At 28.1% G+C, this 18,628-nt stretch overlaps 2 protein-coding genes across 2 annotated transcripts in view; both read right to left on the reverse strand.

Moving 5' to 3' along the window:
* Window positions 1-463: 463 nt before the first annotated feature.
* LOC136086319 (uncharacterized) lies at window positions 464-1,507 on the reverse strand. Its single transcript, XM_065808613.1, has one exon. It carries the CDS (start codon window positions 1,505-1,507, stop codon window positions 464-466), a length of 1,044 nt encoding a protein of 347 aa, XP_065664685.1.
* A 3,671-nt stretch (window positions 1,508-5,178) lies between these two features.
* Window positions 5,179-18,628, reverse strand: part of LOC100201906 (RNA N6-adenosine-methyltransferase mettl16) — a 15,548-nt gene continuing 2,098 nt past the window's right edge. Inside the window, exons 5-7 of the mRNA XM_065807920.1 lie at window positions 16,610-16,696; window positions 6,240-6,425; window positions 5,179-5,887 (exon numbers count right to left, since the gene is read on the reverse strand). Coding sequence (XP_065663992.1) covers window positions 5,192-5,887; window positions 6,240-6,425; window positions 16,610-16,696 — 969 coding nt within the window. The 3' untranslated portion in view covers window positions 5,179-5,191. The remainder of the gene's footprint in view (window positions 5,888-6,239; window positions 6,426-16,609; window positions 16,697-18,628) is intronic.

An 18,628-nucleotide genomic window follows, 5' to 3' on the forward strand; every position in this document is an offset into this window, starting at 1 on the left:
ATAAATACATACTTAATAAAAAATAAATAAACAAAAGATTCTTAACCATTTAAATATTTACTAATACCAGGATTATTATTTAAATTAACCAAAATATCCTTCTCTATCTAACCTAAATATCCTTCTCTATCGCCATAAGCATCAAAAACTGCAAATTATCTCGTGACAAGGAAGATCTGAGTCTATTTTTTATAATTTTTAATTTAGAAAAACTACGTTCACAAGCTACTTGCGTCGAAGATAATGTTAAAATAAATTTATATGCAAAATAAACATTGCTGTATACTTTGCTATATAAATTATATTTTGCCAAAAAATTAAAACAGCAATAAATACAATTTTTGCAACTCTTTTTGTTTTTGAGGCATACTTCACTTATTATTTCTGATCTGAATCAGTTAATTCATCGGTGTTATATATATCTTGCATAGATATTTTAAAGTCGTACCATTTTGTCATTAAATCAGTTAATTCCTTCCTCCCTTAAATTTGACGCTGTGGCTGTTTTATGATATTTTAAACTGTTTTCTGAACATTTATTGTCGGTAAAATTTTTAGGGTCTAATATTGCCATGTCTGCATATAATTTTCCATGATTTTTAAAACGGTTTTCTATAGTATTTATTGTGGTATCCATAATTACGTTAAACGTGGTTATTTTATATTTTTCGATTGGGTTTTGAAATTCATGATCTTCGGTTATTTTGTCGGGCATTCTCTTTCGTCGTCTAAATCTCACTTCTGGTATATCTTCTTCGACAATTATTTCACAATTTTCCTCTTCAAGTAGTGTATTCGCACGTTTAGCAAATGAATTTGACTTTTCTTTTACATTACTAAAATCACGTGAAAACTTTTTTAACGAATTTAATGTGGAAGTTACCATGTTATAAGCTGTTAAATAATCTAAATTGCTGGTTTGTAAATATTTAGATAACGGTCCAATATATTGAAAAATTTTTAAATAAATATGCGCTGTAAGTATAACTTTAAATCTCAATAAAGACTCCATTAGTGTTGATGCAGTGTGTCTAATTTGAGCATTGAAAGACACATTAGACACAAAATAATTCAAAGTTATCAATAAGTCTACATATAATGAGGTTTCTTTGTTATCGTAATGCCCAAAAAATTTTTTAAGTGCTGTTTCTTTTGCTGACCATCTTGTTTCACCTATAACGTTAAGTCTCTGATACCTTATTATTACACTGGTGTTTTCCCAAACATCCATACGTTGATAAGATTCTCTAAGAAATACGGCACACGAGTTGAGTAATTGAAAGAGAGAAGTACCTTCAATTACCGAACTAGTAGCATCTGTGACAACTAAATTCAATACGTGGGCATAACACCAAACGTGAATTTGACCAGGCGATTCTTTACTTAACCAACTGGTGAAGCCATTATACTGTCCACGCATGTTTGCTGCTCCGTCTATCGAATTACCGATACAATTTTTAATATGTAATCCACTGTTTTTAATAAAAGTACTAATTAAATTGCTCATGTCTTTCCCTGTAGACGGTTTGCAATTTAAAACAGCTACTACATAATAGTAGTAGCTGTTTTAAATTGCAATTTAAAAAAAGTTCATAAATATTTCCCTTTACATATCGGACAATTTCGCACTGATTCTTTGTGTTATGTCTTGTGTGGTGTCAATTTGCAAAGAAAAAATACCTGCTTCCTGTATATCTAACAAAATGCTATCTTAAATTAATTTTCCACTGGCCAAAATTAACTGGTTAATAGTAGATTTTGAAATTAATGAAATGAAACTGCCTCTACCTTTAGTTCCCGCAGATGTTTCATTATTTGTCTTCTTTTCTTTGATGACTCTTGATAAATGTAATTTTAAAACAGCGTCATATTTAGAGAGTAGCAATACTATTTCTAAAAAATTGCCATGGTCTTCTTGATTATTTTCAAGTGAAAGTGAAGAAACAGATTCAGTTCAATAATATTTTTCTGACGTATGCTTCCTTCATTTGTGAACATTAAATTATAAATATCTTTGCCTTTAGATTTGAGCATATGACAATTTACACAATTTTCATGAGTTTTACTATTTTCATGTTCTTTAACACGTTGCAAAGTGTGCCTCCAATCCGTCATTCCACGATTTACAAACGAACTCTCGTTTGTAATATCACTGTAAGCCAAACACATGGTACAAAATAGAGCATTTTTTTCCAAACTATATGATAGCCAACACCTATTTACTTTATCTTCTCTATAAAATATTAAATTTGGTTTAAAAGGTAAATTAGTAATGTCATCAATGGTTGGTTGGCATGGATGTTTTTTAAAAAACTCTTCATAATTTTGATTTCCTGGCCTTATGAAATAATTATCTGATAAGAAATTAAACATTTTGTTTGTTGGTGTTATCATTTCATTATTGGCCTGGGTAGAGGTTGAAACTGAAGTTATTTCTTCGAGAATTGATGTTTCAACTTTATCTGCGCCAATGGGACACATAATAGTATCATCATTTCTCGAAACTGATGAACTTAAATCCAAATCCTTATTCAAATTTTCAATATCAAATGCATTGATCTTAGAAGTTGAAGCAAACATATCACTTAGTTTAAGAGTATTTTTAGCAGCTTCTTGCATGATTTTCTGTCGCTTTTCTCTCTCTTTTTGAGCGCCTCCTTTAAATTTTGTTTTTTCCATTTTTTCTAAATAACAAACGTAAATAATTTAACAATATAATACAATAAGTATTTATTTAACCCATTAACGCCTAAACAAAAGTTAATCGATAATTTATTCTTAAAGTTTGCATTGATAGTAAACGCTTTAAGAAAATAAGATTTATCAAAAATGTATGAAAAGAACAATAAATCATCTTACATATATATAGTTTATAAAATAATAATAATAATATTATATAATTAAAATAAAATAAGCACTTCCATTTGGATGCAGTATAAGTTAACAATTTTGTTTAAATTGTTTCTATATATAAATTCTACGAGCCTGCGTTATTGGGTTAAATTAATTGATGGATAGTAAAACATTGGGGAAAAAAATAGTTAAATAGACAACCTGTTAAGAGTTAATTTTAAATATCACCGGACGAAAGTGCAAGGTGAAAAAATAAAATGAAATAAATGTATAAAAACATATTTTCTCTTTATGTGATTGCAATACCAGTATTTGGTATTTTTATACTATATAAATATAACATTAAAAAACAAAACAAAATATATATACATATATATATATATATATATAATATATAAAAATATTTATATATATATATATATTATATATATATATTTATATATATATATATATATATAATATATAAAATATATATATATAATATATAAAAATATTTATATATATATATATATATTATATATATATACATATTTAGATATATATATATATAAAAATAACCTTATTAAATATTAGAATTAAGAAAAAAAATGAGAATAAGATTTGCCAACAATGTTCTTAAGATTTTTTATTTTTAAAATGCAATCAAAAAAATTTAAAATTTTGTAATTTTAACAATTTTATAAGATGTATTTTAAACGTTGTTCGACCGGCCCTCCGGGAAATGTCCCGGTGTCGTGCCGGCCCAGTCCGCCACTGTATATATATATATATATATATATATATATATATATATATATATATATATATATATATATATATATATATATATATATATATATATATATATAATAATTTAATATTCATAGCTTATTTAACAATAATAATAACAACTTAATATACAAAACATATTATACTCACAAGAGATGTTTACTTTGTTGATTTTTGATGTTTTATACTTAGTTAGAAACAACTTTTTTCTTTTTACACAAATTTTTTTTAAATAAAAAGACAGACTTTCAAAAATGTTAAGACTCATTTTGAAACCATCATAAAGTGATAAAAACGTGGACTACAAAAATATAGTACAAGCAAACACAAATTATCAAACAAATGCTTCCTGAGATTAAAAGTAACCATTTTAAAATATTAAACCACACTGAACTTAGAAGTTATAACTTAAAGACTAGAAACAAATGTACCGCTCCGTATCTAGTGTTGTTTTTTATACTTATTAACCGATTTTTAATAAAACCCACTACAATGAATTGATATTATACCATGCTACTACAGAGGTAGCCATAATATTATTTCACTTCTAAAAAGTCTATTTATCGCAGAAAATTTCTAATAAATAAAAAAACTGGCTACCTCTGTAGTAACATGATCTAGTCAATCAATCTTTATGGACACACAAAAACAATGATCCAATTTTTTCTTCTTTTCTTGGTTTTTAGTTTACAAAATCTATCATTTATTTGATAATATGCTAAAAATTAATGAAATTTGGAAACTATGGTATGTAATATAAAGATTTAGTAAAAACTCGGGTTTTTTTTACCCCTGGAAATCCCGCACTTTAAAAGGCAAATTTGAAAAAACTTGAAATCAACATTTTTTAAATAACTTATGCTAACTTATTTTTGTTAAAAAGTATTTAAAATATTTTGTTTAGAAAAGTAAAATATTATTTCCGCTTCGCGACGCATAGTGCGCTGGAATACATAGTTATTATTAATATGTGTGCATTTATTACACACACCCTGAGTGTAGATATTTGGATAAAAATCTCTGATCAAGAGAATAGTAATTAATTGATATCGAAGAGATTTTTTTTATTAATTGGAGCTTTACCCCACCTCTACTTTTCCCCTACAATACCATAGGTTAGAGTACATAGCTTGATATGGCTTTCCTATAAAACCAAATATGCTAAAATTCAATCTATACAAACATCAAGATTTTAAGTCGAGAAAGTATTAGCATCAGTTTTAAAACTGAATACTCTTAGTTAATAATAGTCTCTAGATCATCCATTTTTAGTTGATTGATTTAAATTAATACTTTGACTAATTGAACCCGTCATTTCAAAAAGAACACAAGTCTATAACTTTTAACAACTAGTTTGAGAAGTCATATCAAAAATTTCTGTATGATTTGTGTTTTTTTATAATAAATAAAACTCACAAAAATTATGTTTTTTTATTAATGTTTGGTATTATTAGCACCATTTAATTTTATTTTTGTTAGTTTTGAAAAGTTTTAATGGATTTGTATCTTTTTGAAATGACAGGTTCAACTAGTAACTTGGTTAATTATGATTGATAATTATTGATAGCATTTAATATTTTATTTGACAACTTTTTAAAATGTTCTTTAAATATAAAAACATTTGATGAAATTGTTCTCGACTTCCATCTTCGCACGTAAAAGAAACTACGATTGCATTTTCATTATCCAGGTGAAACTGTCTTGTTGTACCAACTTTACATGAAAAATAGAATAAATATGAACTAGGCAAATCATTTTCAAAATATTTTACAGGGTTTTCAAACTCTTTTGAATTGTCAGAATGTAAAGTTAAACAATTTGAAAATATAAAATCGTCTTTACTTGAAGTTGCATCAATTACTGTGGTTTTTTGTACAAAGTTATTACTATTTTTTATCTGTTGCGCTCTATTATTAAACATATCTAAATTAGGCATAGCAGATTTAGCATTTCTTTCCAGCGCAGTGTCCCTTAAGCCGAGCACAGGAGGTGCAACATTGTTTTCTGTCAGAGTGTCCGTTTTATCAAGCACAAAAGTTGTTGCAACGCTTTCCTTCAAGTTGTTCGTTAATAAAAACATTTCATTATATTCATCATTGACTAGGTTCACTTTTGAAGGAATATCTTTGTCAATTCCTTCATTAAGCTTTCTTTTTTTCTGCCGTGTATGAATCCAGGTATTTTGAAAAGCCTTGCCTTTTATTTCGTATGGGACTTTATTTAAACTAGTTATATTCTCAGAATTTTCATCGCCTTCCAAAACAAGCTAAAAACAATTAAACAATATATTAATAAATGTGTGTTTTTCGCTAAATCAAGTAGTAACACAAATAAGTTGACTATTTAAAGTATGTTCTTGGTTATAACGTATGTTCTTGATCCAAAACACTGCACCAGACCTAAAAACCTCATAGCTAACTGATTTTTAAAATATAAACGAATATATAAAGATATATTATATAAATAATAAAAAATTAGTTAAACAGTTAAAGCATTTTAAGTTATTTTTTTATTAATAAATATAAAGAAATTGTTTTAAATATTAAAATATAATATTAAACATATCAAAACATAAAACATCATCAGAGCAGGGAAAAAAAAAAAAATTTGGTACTGACTTGAAGTTGGTGAAGTTGGTAACGAATAATTTTTATAACTTGCAACATGCTTGATTGAACATTTTCTGAAAGGCTGGAGTGTTCGACAGGCTGTATATTATTGTCTTTATAGAATTGGTTTGAGATCTTAACAAAAAAAGGTTTGCATTTCTTTCGAACATGATTTTTTTTCAGATTTACAATAGTCTAAAAAAATTATGTAGTCATTAAAATTGTCATTTAGTACCATGTGACAGTAAAACATATTGTAAAATAAATAAAACCATATAAAAATTAAATAAAATATTAATGAAGCCTTTCCAAGTCTTTGATATCCCCCACAATAAACAACTTCTTATTATTTAATACATTTTAATAAAAGATTTAACTTTTAATTTGTTATACTTTGTACAGCTCACACAAGTCTTCAACGAATTCAAGATTGATGAAAATTTCAACGAAAACTGTTTGCAAATGCATAAAGGACTTTGCTTCTAGATCACAAAATTGTTTAAATTAAAATCTAAATTGCTTGTCCAATTTTTTTCAATTACTTTCGAATAAACCATTTTTACCAAAAACGTCAATGTCTGGTTTAAATACATGACAGCATAACTAAATCATTTGGTAATACTTCCGGTATTAAATTGAATGAATTTGGTATTATTAAATAAAGTATAAATCTGCGCGGATATTTTAAAGGATGTTTATTTGACTGTTATATTTCGGTATTATATGTTATATACATATTATAAAATAAACATATATTAATATTCTTAATTTCACATAAGTTTGGGAAGTTGTGTACCTGAGAACACACGCACTTTGCGTTTTACACTCGACATCTGCTTTTGCACGGTGTTTGGCTGGACTTTCTTGGTAGCTCTAATCCATCTATTTTTGAGGTCTTGCATGATTTTAGCTTCTTTTCGTTCGAACCTTATTTCCATTTACAATAGCTAAATATCTTTTGATAGAACATAATTTTGTAAAATTTTGGTGGATTGCAGAGTTTTTCAACGAAATCTACTTTATATTCTGTAAGCTAGTTTAAAGTTGTCCTAGAGTAGTGACATAATGCTAAATCAGGCCAAAATGACGGATTACTCATGAGATCTTAAAAACGGCAAAAGGCATTCTTTGATGTATATTTTGATGTTAATCGTTCCTGCAGTCACAAAACAAGAGCTTCCTTCACCGCATTCACAAATTGCTTGCCAAACTAAGAACTTTTGAACAAATTTTTGCATTCCAATGCATTCATATTCGAAATTCAGTTTCTTGCGATTAATTGCCGAATCATATTGGTGTCCTGGAAGTGATCGGATTTATGCAACAGAATATGGGTGACAGGAATAATGTCGAAAAATGAATTTCAGAATAATGTCGAATTTATTAAAAAGGGCTAATGTCGCAACAAAAAAAAAAGGAATAGTGTTAAAAGAATTTAATGAATAGTGTCGAAAATAAAAAAAAGGAATAGTGTTAAAAGAATTTAATGAATAGTGTCGAAAATAAAAAAAAGGAATAGTGTTAAAAGAATTTAATGAATAGTGTCGAAAACAAAAAAAAGGAAGTGTCGCAAATAGTAAAAGGAACTATGTTGCAAACAGTAAAATCGGAATAGTGTCGAAAACGAAAAAAAGGAAGTGTCGCAAACATAAAAAAGGAATAGTGTCGCAAATAGTAAAAACAGAATAGTATCGCAAATAGTAAAAACAGAATACTGTCGCAACTAGTAATTACTATTCCTTAGATTCATTTGCAACACTACTCTGTCGCAAATGAATCTAAGGAATAGTAATTACTATTTGCGACACTAATCCGTTTTTACTATTTGCGACACTATTCCGTATTCACTGTTTGCGACACTATTCCGTTTTTTTGTTTTCGATGCTATTCATTAAACTCCTTTCCGACATTATTCCTTTTTCTATTTTCGACACTATTCATTAAATTCATTTGCGACATTTTTCCTTATTCTGTTTTCGACAATCAATCTTGCGACAATTTGCGACACTATTCCTTTTACACATTTTCGACAATCAAATTTGCGACAATAAAAATTTTGCGACACTATTCCCCCACACCCAGAACATGTTTCATTATCAATAATCAAACAAGATTTTTTGTACATATTTTTTATAGAGCAGTTTTGAACAAGGAATTCCAACATTTTCTTGCTTTTCTTCACGACAAGTAACTTTTTTCTTTATATAAGATTTACAGCCACAATTTTTCTTCACTCTTTGTATAGTGGATGCAATTATATTAAATTTATTTGCTAAAGTTTGAGCAGAAATCTCCGGATTTCTGTCAAAGGTATCTTTCACTATCTTCCACATGCTGATTTCCTTTAGATTGTACCAGTGTCCTTAAATAGTTTCACAACGCTTTCAAACTGTCCTCAAAGCAATCTGTAATTTTTCAGAAGTATTTTTGTTTGAGACACTAGCCATTATCAACTACAAAATGCAAAAAAAATTTTTTTGAAACTTATCTTGATTTGATGACATTTCAATTAAAACTAATTGTTTTGAAAGTTGTTTAAAATTTGAATAATACTAATACAATGAAAATTTAAACTAGCTAATTAAAGTATTCCACGGTTTCCGTAAACACCACATCAAAACACGCGCAGATTTTTTTTGGTTTATGTCTATTTAACTTAACCCTTTGAGCGCTCGATAAAACTTAAACGCCGTTCAGAAAAATTCAACTAAAAAAAAACGGCAAAAAACATAACAAAAAACAAACAAGAAAACAACTATTTTTGAACTTTATTTTTTGTAGGTTTATAAGAATAAAAGCAGTTTAATAATTTTAATGCACAGCTTTTATGTGATAATTAGAAAAACAGGGTGGACGCAGTCCAACACCACATAACTGACACTGCCAACTTGTGCGCACTCGAGTTTGGTGCCCAGCTACACATTTTATTTTTTTTCCTGCACTAACTTTCACAAGATTGTGACCATATAATGGATTGTTATTTGCAGTATGTTGGGGAAGTGGGTATGAGACAATTGTACTTCTAGCCATTTCAATCTCTCTTGATGTTCGTCTTTTAGAAATTACTTTCACTGGAAAATAATCTCCGACTAAACTTTCCACTATAGCCATCATAAAATCTATTCTTGACATTGGCTTAGGTTCATTTGTATTGAGCTTATACAATAAATAGCTATTTAAAATTGCCCTACCAAATAGAGAAAAAGCAACTTTAGTTGCCCACTTTATTGTTTTACGCTCAGACAAGTACACATAGAGCTGTGCATCACCCAAATCTACACCACCCATGGTTTTATTGTAAAGGGCAACAGCATTTGGTTTCATAACTATATTTCCTCTTCTGTTAGGTATTTCAGTAAAACCTGCTTTGGCAATAGTAGATAGTAATATAGGCCTTTTTTTACCATCTTGGTATGCCACACACAACAAAGGACCTTTTCTACATTGGCAAACCTCCTTGTTTTTTAATTTTGATTTGATGCAGATTTCTGGTAGGCCTTTCCTATTGACTCTCACTGTGCCTGTTGCAGTGGTCTGATGAGCATATAGATCTAATAACAGTTGAGGAGAAGTGTAATAATTGTCAATACCTAAGTGATGACCTTGATGGAGGAAATTAGTTTGGCGCAAAAGACGAAAAACTAAACTATAAGTCATACCATAGGCAATGGCTGCTACATCTGGGTCTTTTCCTCCTTTGTAAATTTTAAACTGACACAAATAACCATTGGTGCTGTCTGAAACACACCATAACTTAATCCCAAACCTAGAATGACGTTTGTTTGGCATATATTGACGCAGATGTGGTGTCTTTCCTTTGTAGCCAACCATACTCTCATCTATAGAAATGTCTCTTTGTGGATAATAATAATAAAGAAATTTGTTGTTAAAGTGTTCCACTAAAAACTGAATTTTATAAATTTTATTGAGTGGTTGTTGATTTGGCACGTGGATGTCTGTAAAATGAAGAAATTTAAGCAATAGTTGAAACCGGTCACGATTGAAGTGGGTAACAAACCAGGAAGTAGATGCACAAGGATGACTTATATCCCAGTAAAGTTTAAGGTTAGCTTTTTTGATGAGACCCATGTTAATTACGACTCCAAGGAAAGCTCTTATCTCTAAAAGATTGGTCTTTCCCTGTTTAATCCATCCATGACCTCTTGATGTTGGATGGGACCTCAAATGTTGTTGATTATTTTGAATCCATGTATCAGCATAATTATTAGTAAAATTTACTATATTTTGCAAAAATTCACGAGTAAAAAACAAGTCAAACAAGTTCAATAGGCTTAGACTCAGGTGAAATTGAGTGCTTGGGTCCTGATTCACCAGTAACATAAACAACATCAGGACCAAGGTCATCTCCTGAACAAATACCCAATCATCTAAAACATTACCATCAACATCATCTACATCAACATCACCATCAGAACTGAAGTCTACATAAAAATTAAAATAAAAACTCCAAATTATCATACTAGTTGATATATTTGTTTTAAATAACATTGTATACAATTTTAAAATTAAAGTTATCGTGCCTTCATCAAACAAACTGTCATCGCTGGAACTTAAAAAATCTTCGCTGGTACAACTTTCAACATCCATACAACTTTCTTCACTGTCGCTCATTTTTAATGCCAAATATATAAAGACAATATACCAAAAGATAGAAAAAAATATGCTCTATTCAATGCTACCATTTTTAATGAACGAACAGCGGTATTTTGCTGTAAAAAGTCATAGTTTCAAAGACCTCTTTTAAAGCCACGATCGTGGCTCTTCGCGCTCTAACGGTATAGCCACGATCGTAACTCGTCGCGCTCTAAGGGTTAACGTAGTAGTATTATTTATTCATATTATTATTTATACGTAATAACGTAGTAGTATTTAACTAAATTAATAAAAATATGAATCTTTATCAACTAAAAATATTTGAAATGATAACAAATGCGAAAATTAACAACTCTAAAGTAAACATCAATCATTAATTATTTATCATTTACATCTTTATTATTTGGCAAATAATAAACATTTTTAATAAACAAGTTTTTTTTGTGTTTTAATACTCATACGATTTTGAGGATATCCTAAACAAATATGCAAATCATGAAGTACTAAGATTAAAAGTTTGTTCAACACGGAAAATATATATATATTAAAATGAATTCACAACAATTTACAACAACAAAAAAGACTAACAAATAAAAAAGCACAAAAATTCAGATTTTGACATAGTAAACAGCAAATACCCTCTTATTAAATGTGGTACCTGCAGAATAACACTAAATGAGCATAAATAGAAGATAGCCAAAAACGACGAACTAAGACATATTACTTACAAAAGATACTAGAAGTAGAGGAGATGTATTACAGCAAGGTGTATTGATTATTAACCCATTGTTAAAAAATGGGGTTATAAAAAGCTTGACCTTCCACATTACTGAAGACAATTGTTTACTTCCTGCAGCAGTAAACTGTATATCAACATTCCTCTTAAAAATTTATAGACATTGAAGTTGGGTCGGCACTCACTTATTTGTTCAAATTGCAAATCGTAGATTGAAAAAAGAACTGCACCATTATTGCAAGCAAACAGAATCAGCAGAAAATATAAAAAACATCTTTTATAAAGCCTTACCAGAAAACAAAAAAATCAGTTATTTTACGTATTCCTGAAAACCTGAAAAAAAAAGGTTCAAGTAAAAAAAAAATCTTGTAATCTGCTTGTAACTTTATTCAAAAGCAGATACAATCTTAAGCTTTGGCTATACTAGGTTTTTAAAAACCGGGTATAGCTAAAAAAAAAAAGTCAAAATTTCGAATAAAAACTTGAACAACTTTCAGGTAAACACAGGAATATCTTAAATTGTCAAAGAGAAAATTAATAACTTTATTAGATCTAATATAGTTGAAAAGGCTGTTCCTGCATATCACAATGAGCAAGCATCAAGAAAATCTAATCTTTAAATAAATTATATCATATTACAAAAGAAATGTTTGATGTAGAGGGTAGATTTATAGAAAAGGAGTTAATTTTGTTGGGCAGATTCACAGAAATTGTGGATGCCATAATGACAGCTAAAAAAAAAAATATGAAAAAGTAGACACTTTTAAAGAATTGCTGTGTTCATCATATTTATACTTTAACATGTTTTATAATTTGTAATATTATTTCTCAGAAATAAAACTGTTTGATTTAGATGGCCTATCGGCCATCTAAATTAAACAGTTTTAAAACTTTGTGCAATGATTATAATAGTTAACACCCTGAGATCATAAATGACCAATCAAGAAGATGAAAAGATTAAGCACTTGGAGGAACTAGACATAACTAATCAAAAAATATCTTTGTATTCTGAAAGGGTTCAGCTAGCAAAAAAAAGGAAAGAAAGCAGGAATTCACAGAATAATAATGCTTTGTTTAGTACCTAAAATTAAAGCATCTTATTAAAACATGAAGCTACTGTTTAACCTAATAAGGTTAAACAAGATAATTTTGTTTTTTTTTGCATTTTTTTGCTTTGGGCGTAATTAATCTTCTTTTTATCACCCGCAATAATCCCGCAAAAACAACTCCTTTTTATACCGTTCAAGCAGTATTTTTGACATGCAAAATTGTCTTTTAATGTCTTGCGGTTTAAATTCATGTGACGCCCAATTTTCTTGCTTTTCAATTAATCATACTGTTTTAATTATGATTAAACAAACAGCTATATGTTAATTTATGTGTGTTTAATCACACCGAAATTCTTGTTGTGTTCCTCCCATCAACCTTGCAAGTTCTACTTGCATTTGACAAAAATCTTCGTTGAGTAATGCTTTAATTTATCTTACTTAAATTTTTGTGGCCTCTGCAAGCATTCTTTGTATTCATTAAAATCATTACTTTTAAAGTGTTGAAGTCAATTGGGTAGAAGTGATTTTAAAAAGAGCATGCTCGCCACAAACTTCCATAAAAATACAATGACTTTCCACAGCACTTTTTTCATTAAATACAAAAACTTTTTTTAATGAGATTAAAAAATGTTGTTGCAAAAAAAAAAAATAATAAATAAATAAAACAATACACTGTTGTTACACACCATTTAGGATTTAAACATGACAGATGTCATGTTAAAATCCAATGGGAGCATGGATTTAAACATCTGCCATGTTAAAATCCATGCACCCAGTTGATTTAAACATGGCAGAGGTGTAGTTATATTGTTCATAGTAAGTTTTAAAACATTGCAACAAGTTTTTAATTGATAACAAATTCATAACTTTTGTAAAAGTGTACAGTTGAAAATATATATTTTGAATTAATGGCTAAAAATAAAATTAATTAAAAATCTTGGATGAACGAAAAAAAAAAAGACAGCTCAGATTTTAGTTTAAACAGATTTGTACTGTATACATAAAGTTCTAAAAGTATCCGCAAACAGCTTCTGCTGACATTTTTACTGAATTTGAATTTGTTGAGGACCACTGTGTACATTATACTGTGCATTAGGGGGTTGACTTTTCAATTTTTTCACTTAAAAATGAATGGGTATATTTTTAAAAGCTGACATTATTAAATTTGTTTATAGAAATACATGCTTTTAGATCTTTGGTTGCAAAAACATCCCCCGTAGAAAGTTTTTTTTTTAAAAACAAGCTAAAAGATAACTTTTTTTACTTTTTTTATAGATTTTTTATTGTTTTGCATGATATGAATAATGGTAATATATATATAATTTATGTATAAATTGTTTAAACTCATCAAATACTAATTGCTTCTGCAAGTGTCATCTTTAATTGTTGTTTGTTGTCAAAATAAGCGTGTTCAAATCAAGGTGATTATTTTGTGTTTACTAAAATCTACCATTAATATAATTAAAATAAGTTATTTATGTGTGCTTAAAATGTAAAATAGATTTAATTTTAAGCTTCATATGTAACTTACAATTATAATTAACGTATACTTGATATTTTAGAAATGTCAAGTATAAGCTCGCAGATAGCTGAAAAACCTGAAAATATCAAAGCTCAAAATGATCTCAAAATCTAGTCCACTTTGAGAAATTAAAATCAACAAGATCTCACATACCTAAAGTTTTAGAGCCACTTGATAATTTGAATGAAATGCCAGAAGCTTATTCTGTTATTGGTTGGTTTATTTGCTTATCAAATTTAGAGAAGTCAGCTTATTCGAGATGTAAAAGAGTTAGCGCAGAATTATCTGATTTATGGCTCAAGCTTAGTTTACCAAAAATAAATGAAAGGTCTATAACAAAAAAAGTGGAAATTCTCATTAACAAATATCATTCAGTTCAAAAATCTAAACAATGTCTTGAAGAAAAGTGGTATTATTTATTTGATATAACTAAAGTAAATGGTAACTGGCTTAGCAACGAAGACAAAGCATTTTATTTCTTACAAGTGGATACTAATGGTCAAGTTGGTTATTGTACATCAAAAACTGTTAAAGTACATCCATCTAAGGCTGGCAGGAAGAGACCTAGCATACCTGAAACAGATACAGTAGAGGTCAGTGACAACAATGAAGAAGGCAATGAACTAAATTATGATCAAGATTCTAATTATATTCCTTTAAACAAAAAAGTTAAGAGAAAATACAAGAACACCACTGTGGCTGTTAACTTAGTTAAGAAGTCAAAACTAATTATTAAGAAATCAGCAGAAGTTTGCAAAAATTTATCTGAATGTGGTGTCAATTTACAAGCACCATCTAAATCTGGGGTTTATAGAGCTACAGTGTTAGCAGCTCAAAAAATGGAAAAGCACATGATAAGTAATTTAAAAAATAAGAATTGGGTGTTGCATTTTGAGGGTAAAAGAATGTTAGAGAAGGAGTATCAAGTCTTGTTTTTAAAAAATGCAGAAAAGGAGGTGAAACTAGCCATTTTAAAACTAAATGATGGGAAAGCTATAAGTATTTACAGTGGAATAGTTGAAGTGTTGGATAAATTTCAACTATGGAGTAGTATTAAAGTTATAATATCTGATACAACAAGTGTGAATACTATGAGTAGAAATGGAGTTGTAATTCAACTGCAAAGAGAATTTCACAGAAAAAATCTTGAACCAGTTCAATTTATTAGTTGTCAGCATCATGTGTTGGACACAATTTTGAAACATACTATGAATGAAATTCTTAACGAAGAAGTGTCAAAATCACCAGAACTACATTGCAGATTTATTAAAAAACTGCAAAAAAATTATGAAATTTAAAGTCAAGCTTCAAGCAAGGTAAACAAATTTGTAAAGTGAAGACTAATAAATGGAGAGACGACATGGAGTTTTTGCTCGAGTTGGTACAAAGTTACTGATACATGAAGGTGAATGGCGACTTTCCAGCTATAAGCTTTAAAAGTCTGCCATTGTTGCACAATGCCAGATGGAATTCAAGAGCAATCTATGTCCTTCTGGCTTTTATTTTAACTGAATCGGCTAATAATTAATTACGCTTGATTTGCAACTTGATTGCATCAACTTGGTCTGATATATGGTTTTCTTACATGCAATACTCAGAACATGATTTTAAAAATTTAGAACAAGCAATAACTTTAACTTCAGCCATGAAGACCTTAAAAAGATTTTGGTCACAGGAGCCTTGCAGAATACAAGGAATTCAGAGATCCAATATTTGTGATAAAAGAGCCATAAAAGTTATGCAAGAGATATAGATAAAATGAATTACTGATTTATTCTGCAAAACAACTTTTAAATTGTATCTTGTTTAACTGAAAATTATTTTGTCAAAATAAATTGTTATTTATCTGCTGATTTGTTGATTTTTATGTATTTCTCAAACAAAAACATATTTTTCTAAATACGGGGGACATTTTTGTAACTTGAGTCAATAGAACTTTTAAAATCGGTAATCTAATGTAGAATGTCATATTTTGGCACTATACCCAAGTATAGTTGTGAAAAAGTTAACCCCCTACTGTGCACATTATAACTTTATAAATTGTTTTTAAACTAACACAGAGAATAATTTTTAAGTTAACAAAGAGTATGTTTGCCTTAACCAAGAATTTTTATTTCAACAGAAAATATTGCTAATAGATAAAAACTTTACAAATCCTAATTGTAAAATCCATCAATATTTTTATTAATATTTTTTTTAAATGATTTTTTACCTTTCAATGTTTTTAAGTCACATTCAATGTTTTTTTTTTGCAAATTTGTCTTTAAGTCATTTTAAATAGTCTTTTTTGTCAATGGAATTATCAAGTGAAAAAACCATCCATACAAAAACTTGAAATTTATAAAATGTTAAAATTTTTTTATAGATTGATGAAATAAAAACACATTTCAGTCACAACAACACTTCTGCAATTTGTTTATATCTATACTATTTGAAAATAAGAAGAAAAAAAACTTACATCTGGGAAGCAATCAGTGAAAGTCCATGCTAAACCCCATCTCATCGTGCGCCCTTGGACAAATTCTGTTGTTGTAAACTTTGATATCTATTAATAATTAGCAACAAAATTCAATTAAAACACTAATAATAGAATAATTGCAACAGCAACAAAAAAGCCATAGGTGCAACAAATATTTTGTTTACCTATGGCTGGAGCTAAAAACTTATTATCCTGAAAAGAATATCATATATATAACACATACATTAATGCATATATTTGGTAATATTTACTGCACTATACCTATGGCTATATCAACCAATGTATACACATTGATTGATATAGCCATAGGTGTGTATATATATATATATATATATATATATATATATATATATATATATATATATATATATATATATATATATATATATATATATGTGTATATATATATATATATATATATATATATATATATATATATATATATATATATATATATATTAGTAAAAACATTTAAATATCTTCTACTGTTTCCCTCTTCACCACTAAGCTGAAGAGGAAACAAACTATAGAAGATATTTAGATAAGTGATTTTACTAATTTATTATTGCTCTGTTCTTTAAGAACATTGAGCAATCTATTTGTAGAATACACTAACTTAACTTACACATTTGGGATTTGAAGCCTACTGTAATTTCAAAATATCAAAAAAAAATTCACTCCACAACCCAAGAACTCTATTGCACAAATGAAACTATAAGTAAACTTTTATTTTCCACAAAATGTGTTTTGGACATTTGCTTTACAGAATTAAGTTAAACTTTCTTAGTTATTTTGATTTGGAGTAATGAATTTCAAATAATCCAAACAATTTTTTGAATATTCCAAATAATTTAAAACAATCTGATTTTAATAGCCTAGATTCTAATTCATCTCTAAATGCAGATGGTAAATATTTTGATTGTATATACTAATAACTCACAACTTTCCCAAGTATGAAATGAAAGTATATTTTTAAAATAGCATTTATACTTTTTTAAATACCACAATGAGATGTCACCTAAAACATCTAGAGCATGTTGACTCGGATAATTTTTTTTTTTTTTCTAGTATAAAGAAATGTTTTGCAGTTGCACAAAACGAAATTCATCCTGTCAATATTTTTAAAAGTAAACTTGCTTACTATTCAATAATTTACAACTTATGCAAGTAGTAATTTGAAACAAATCGACATTATTAATTTATAGTAGAGTGCTTTCACAGAAGAACTTAAAAACCAGATATTGATCTTATTACAAATACATGTTTGGGTAGAAAAGGCTTCCTTGTTAAGTAGTGGTGCAGTTGTAAAGCACTTGTTTTTTGTGCAATCCCTACCACATCCCTATCATGTTCCAGGGTAGTACCATGTTCAACTTGTTCCTCTGCATAATATCCATGCTTACCAAGGCTTGTGTTTTAAAGTTGAAGAATTGAGAAAGAACTGTAACAATTTTTAAAAAAATGCCCCAACATTGAGATTTAGGCCTCAGAATCATATTGATTAGACATTACCAACTCTAATGATACAGATACTTTTTAAACTTTTATTTGAAATACAAATATTTGTATAATGAGAACTGTCATAATTTCAAGACAAAAAAATTAGTCTTAAAATTAACTATAAGTTGAAGTTAAATCACTATAAAGTTGAGCTATATGATATAAAAAGATAAGAACTATTATCACTTTACAATTGAAAAAAAAAACAACATTAGTATTTTTAGAATAACAATTACTGAGATGTAATTTTTAGGATAAGAAAGAATCATTATGCCATGGTAATATAACTATACTAATTATACTAATATTGAATATAATTATACAAATATTTTTTGATATAATTATACAAATATTTTTTGAAAAAAAATATAATTATACAAATATTTTTTGAAAAAAAATGTATAAATATTTGTACATAGATATTAAATTTGAAAAAGAAAATGGTATCAGATTTGATATAAATAATGACTAAGACAAAAATTTGACAAGAAAATGAAC

This window comes from Hydra vulgaris, chromosome 10 (genome assembly GCF_038396675.1).
Source record: "Hydra vulgaris chromosome 10, alternate assembly HydraT2T_AEP".
Lineage (NCBI taxonomy): Eukaryota > Metazoa > Cnidaria > Hydrozoa > Anthoathecata > Hydridae > Hydra > Hydra vulgaris.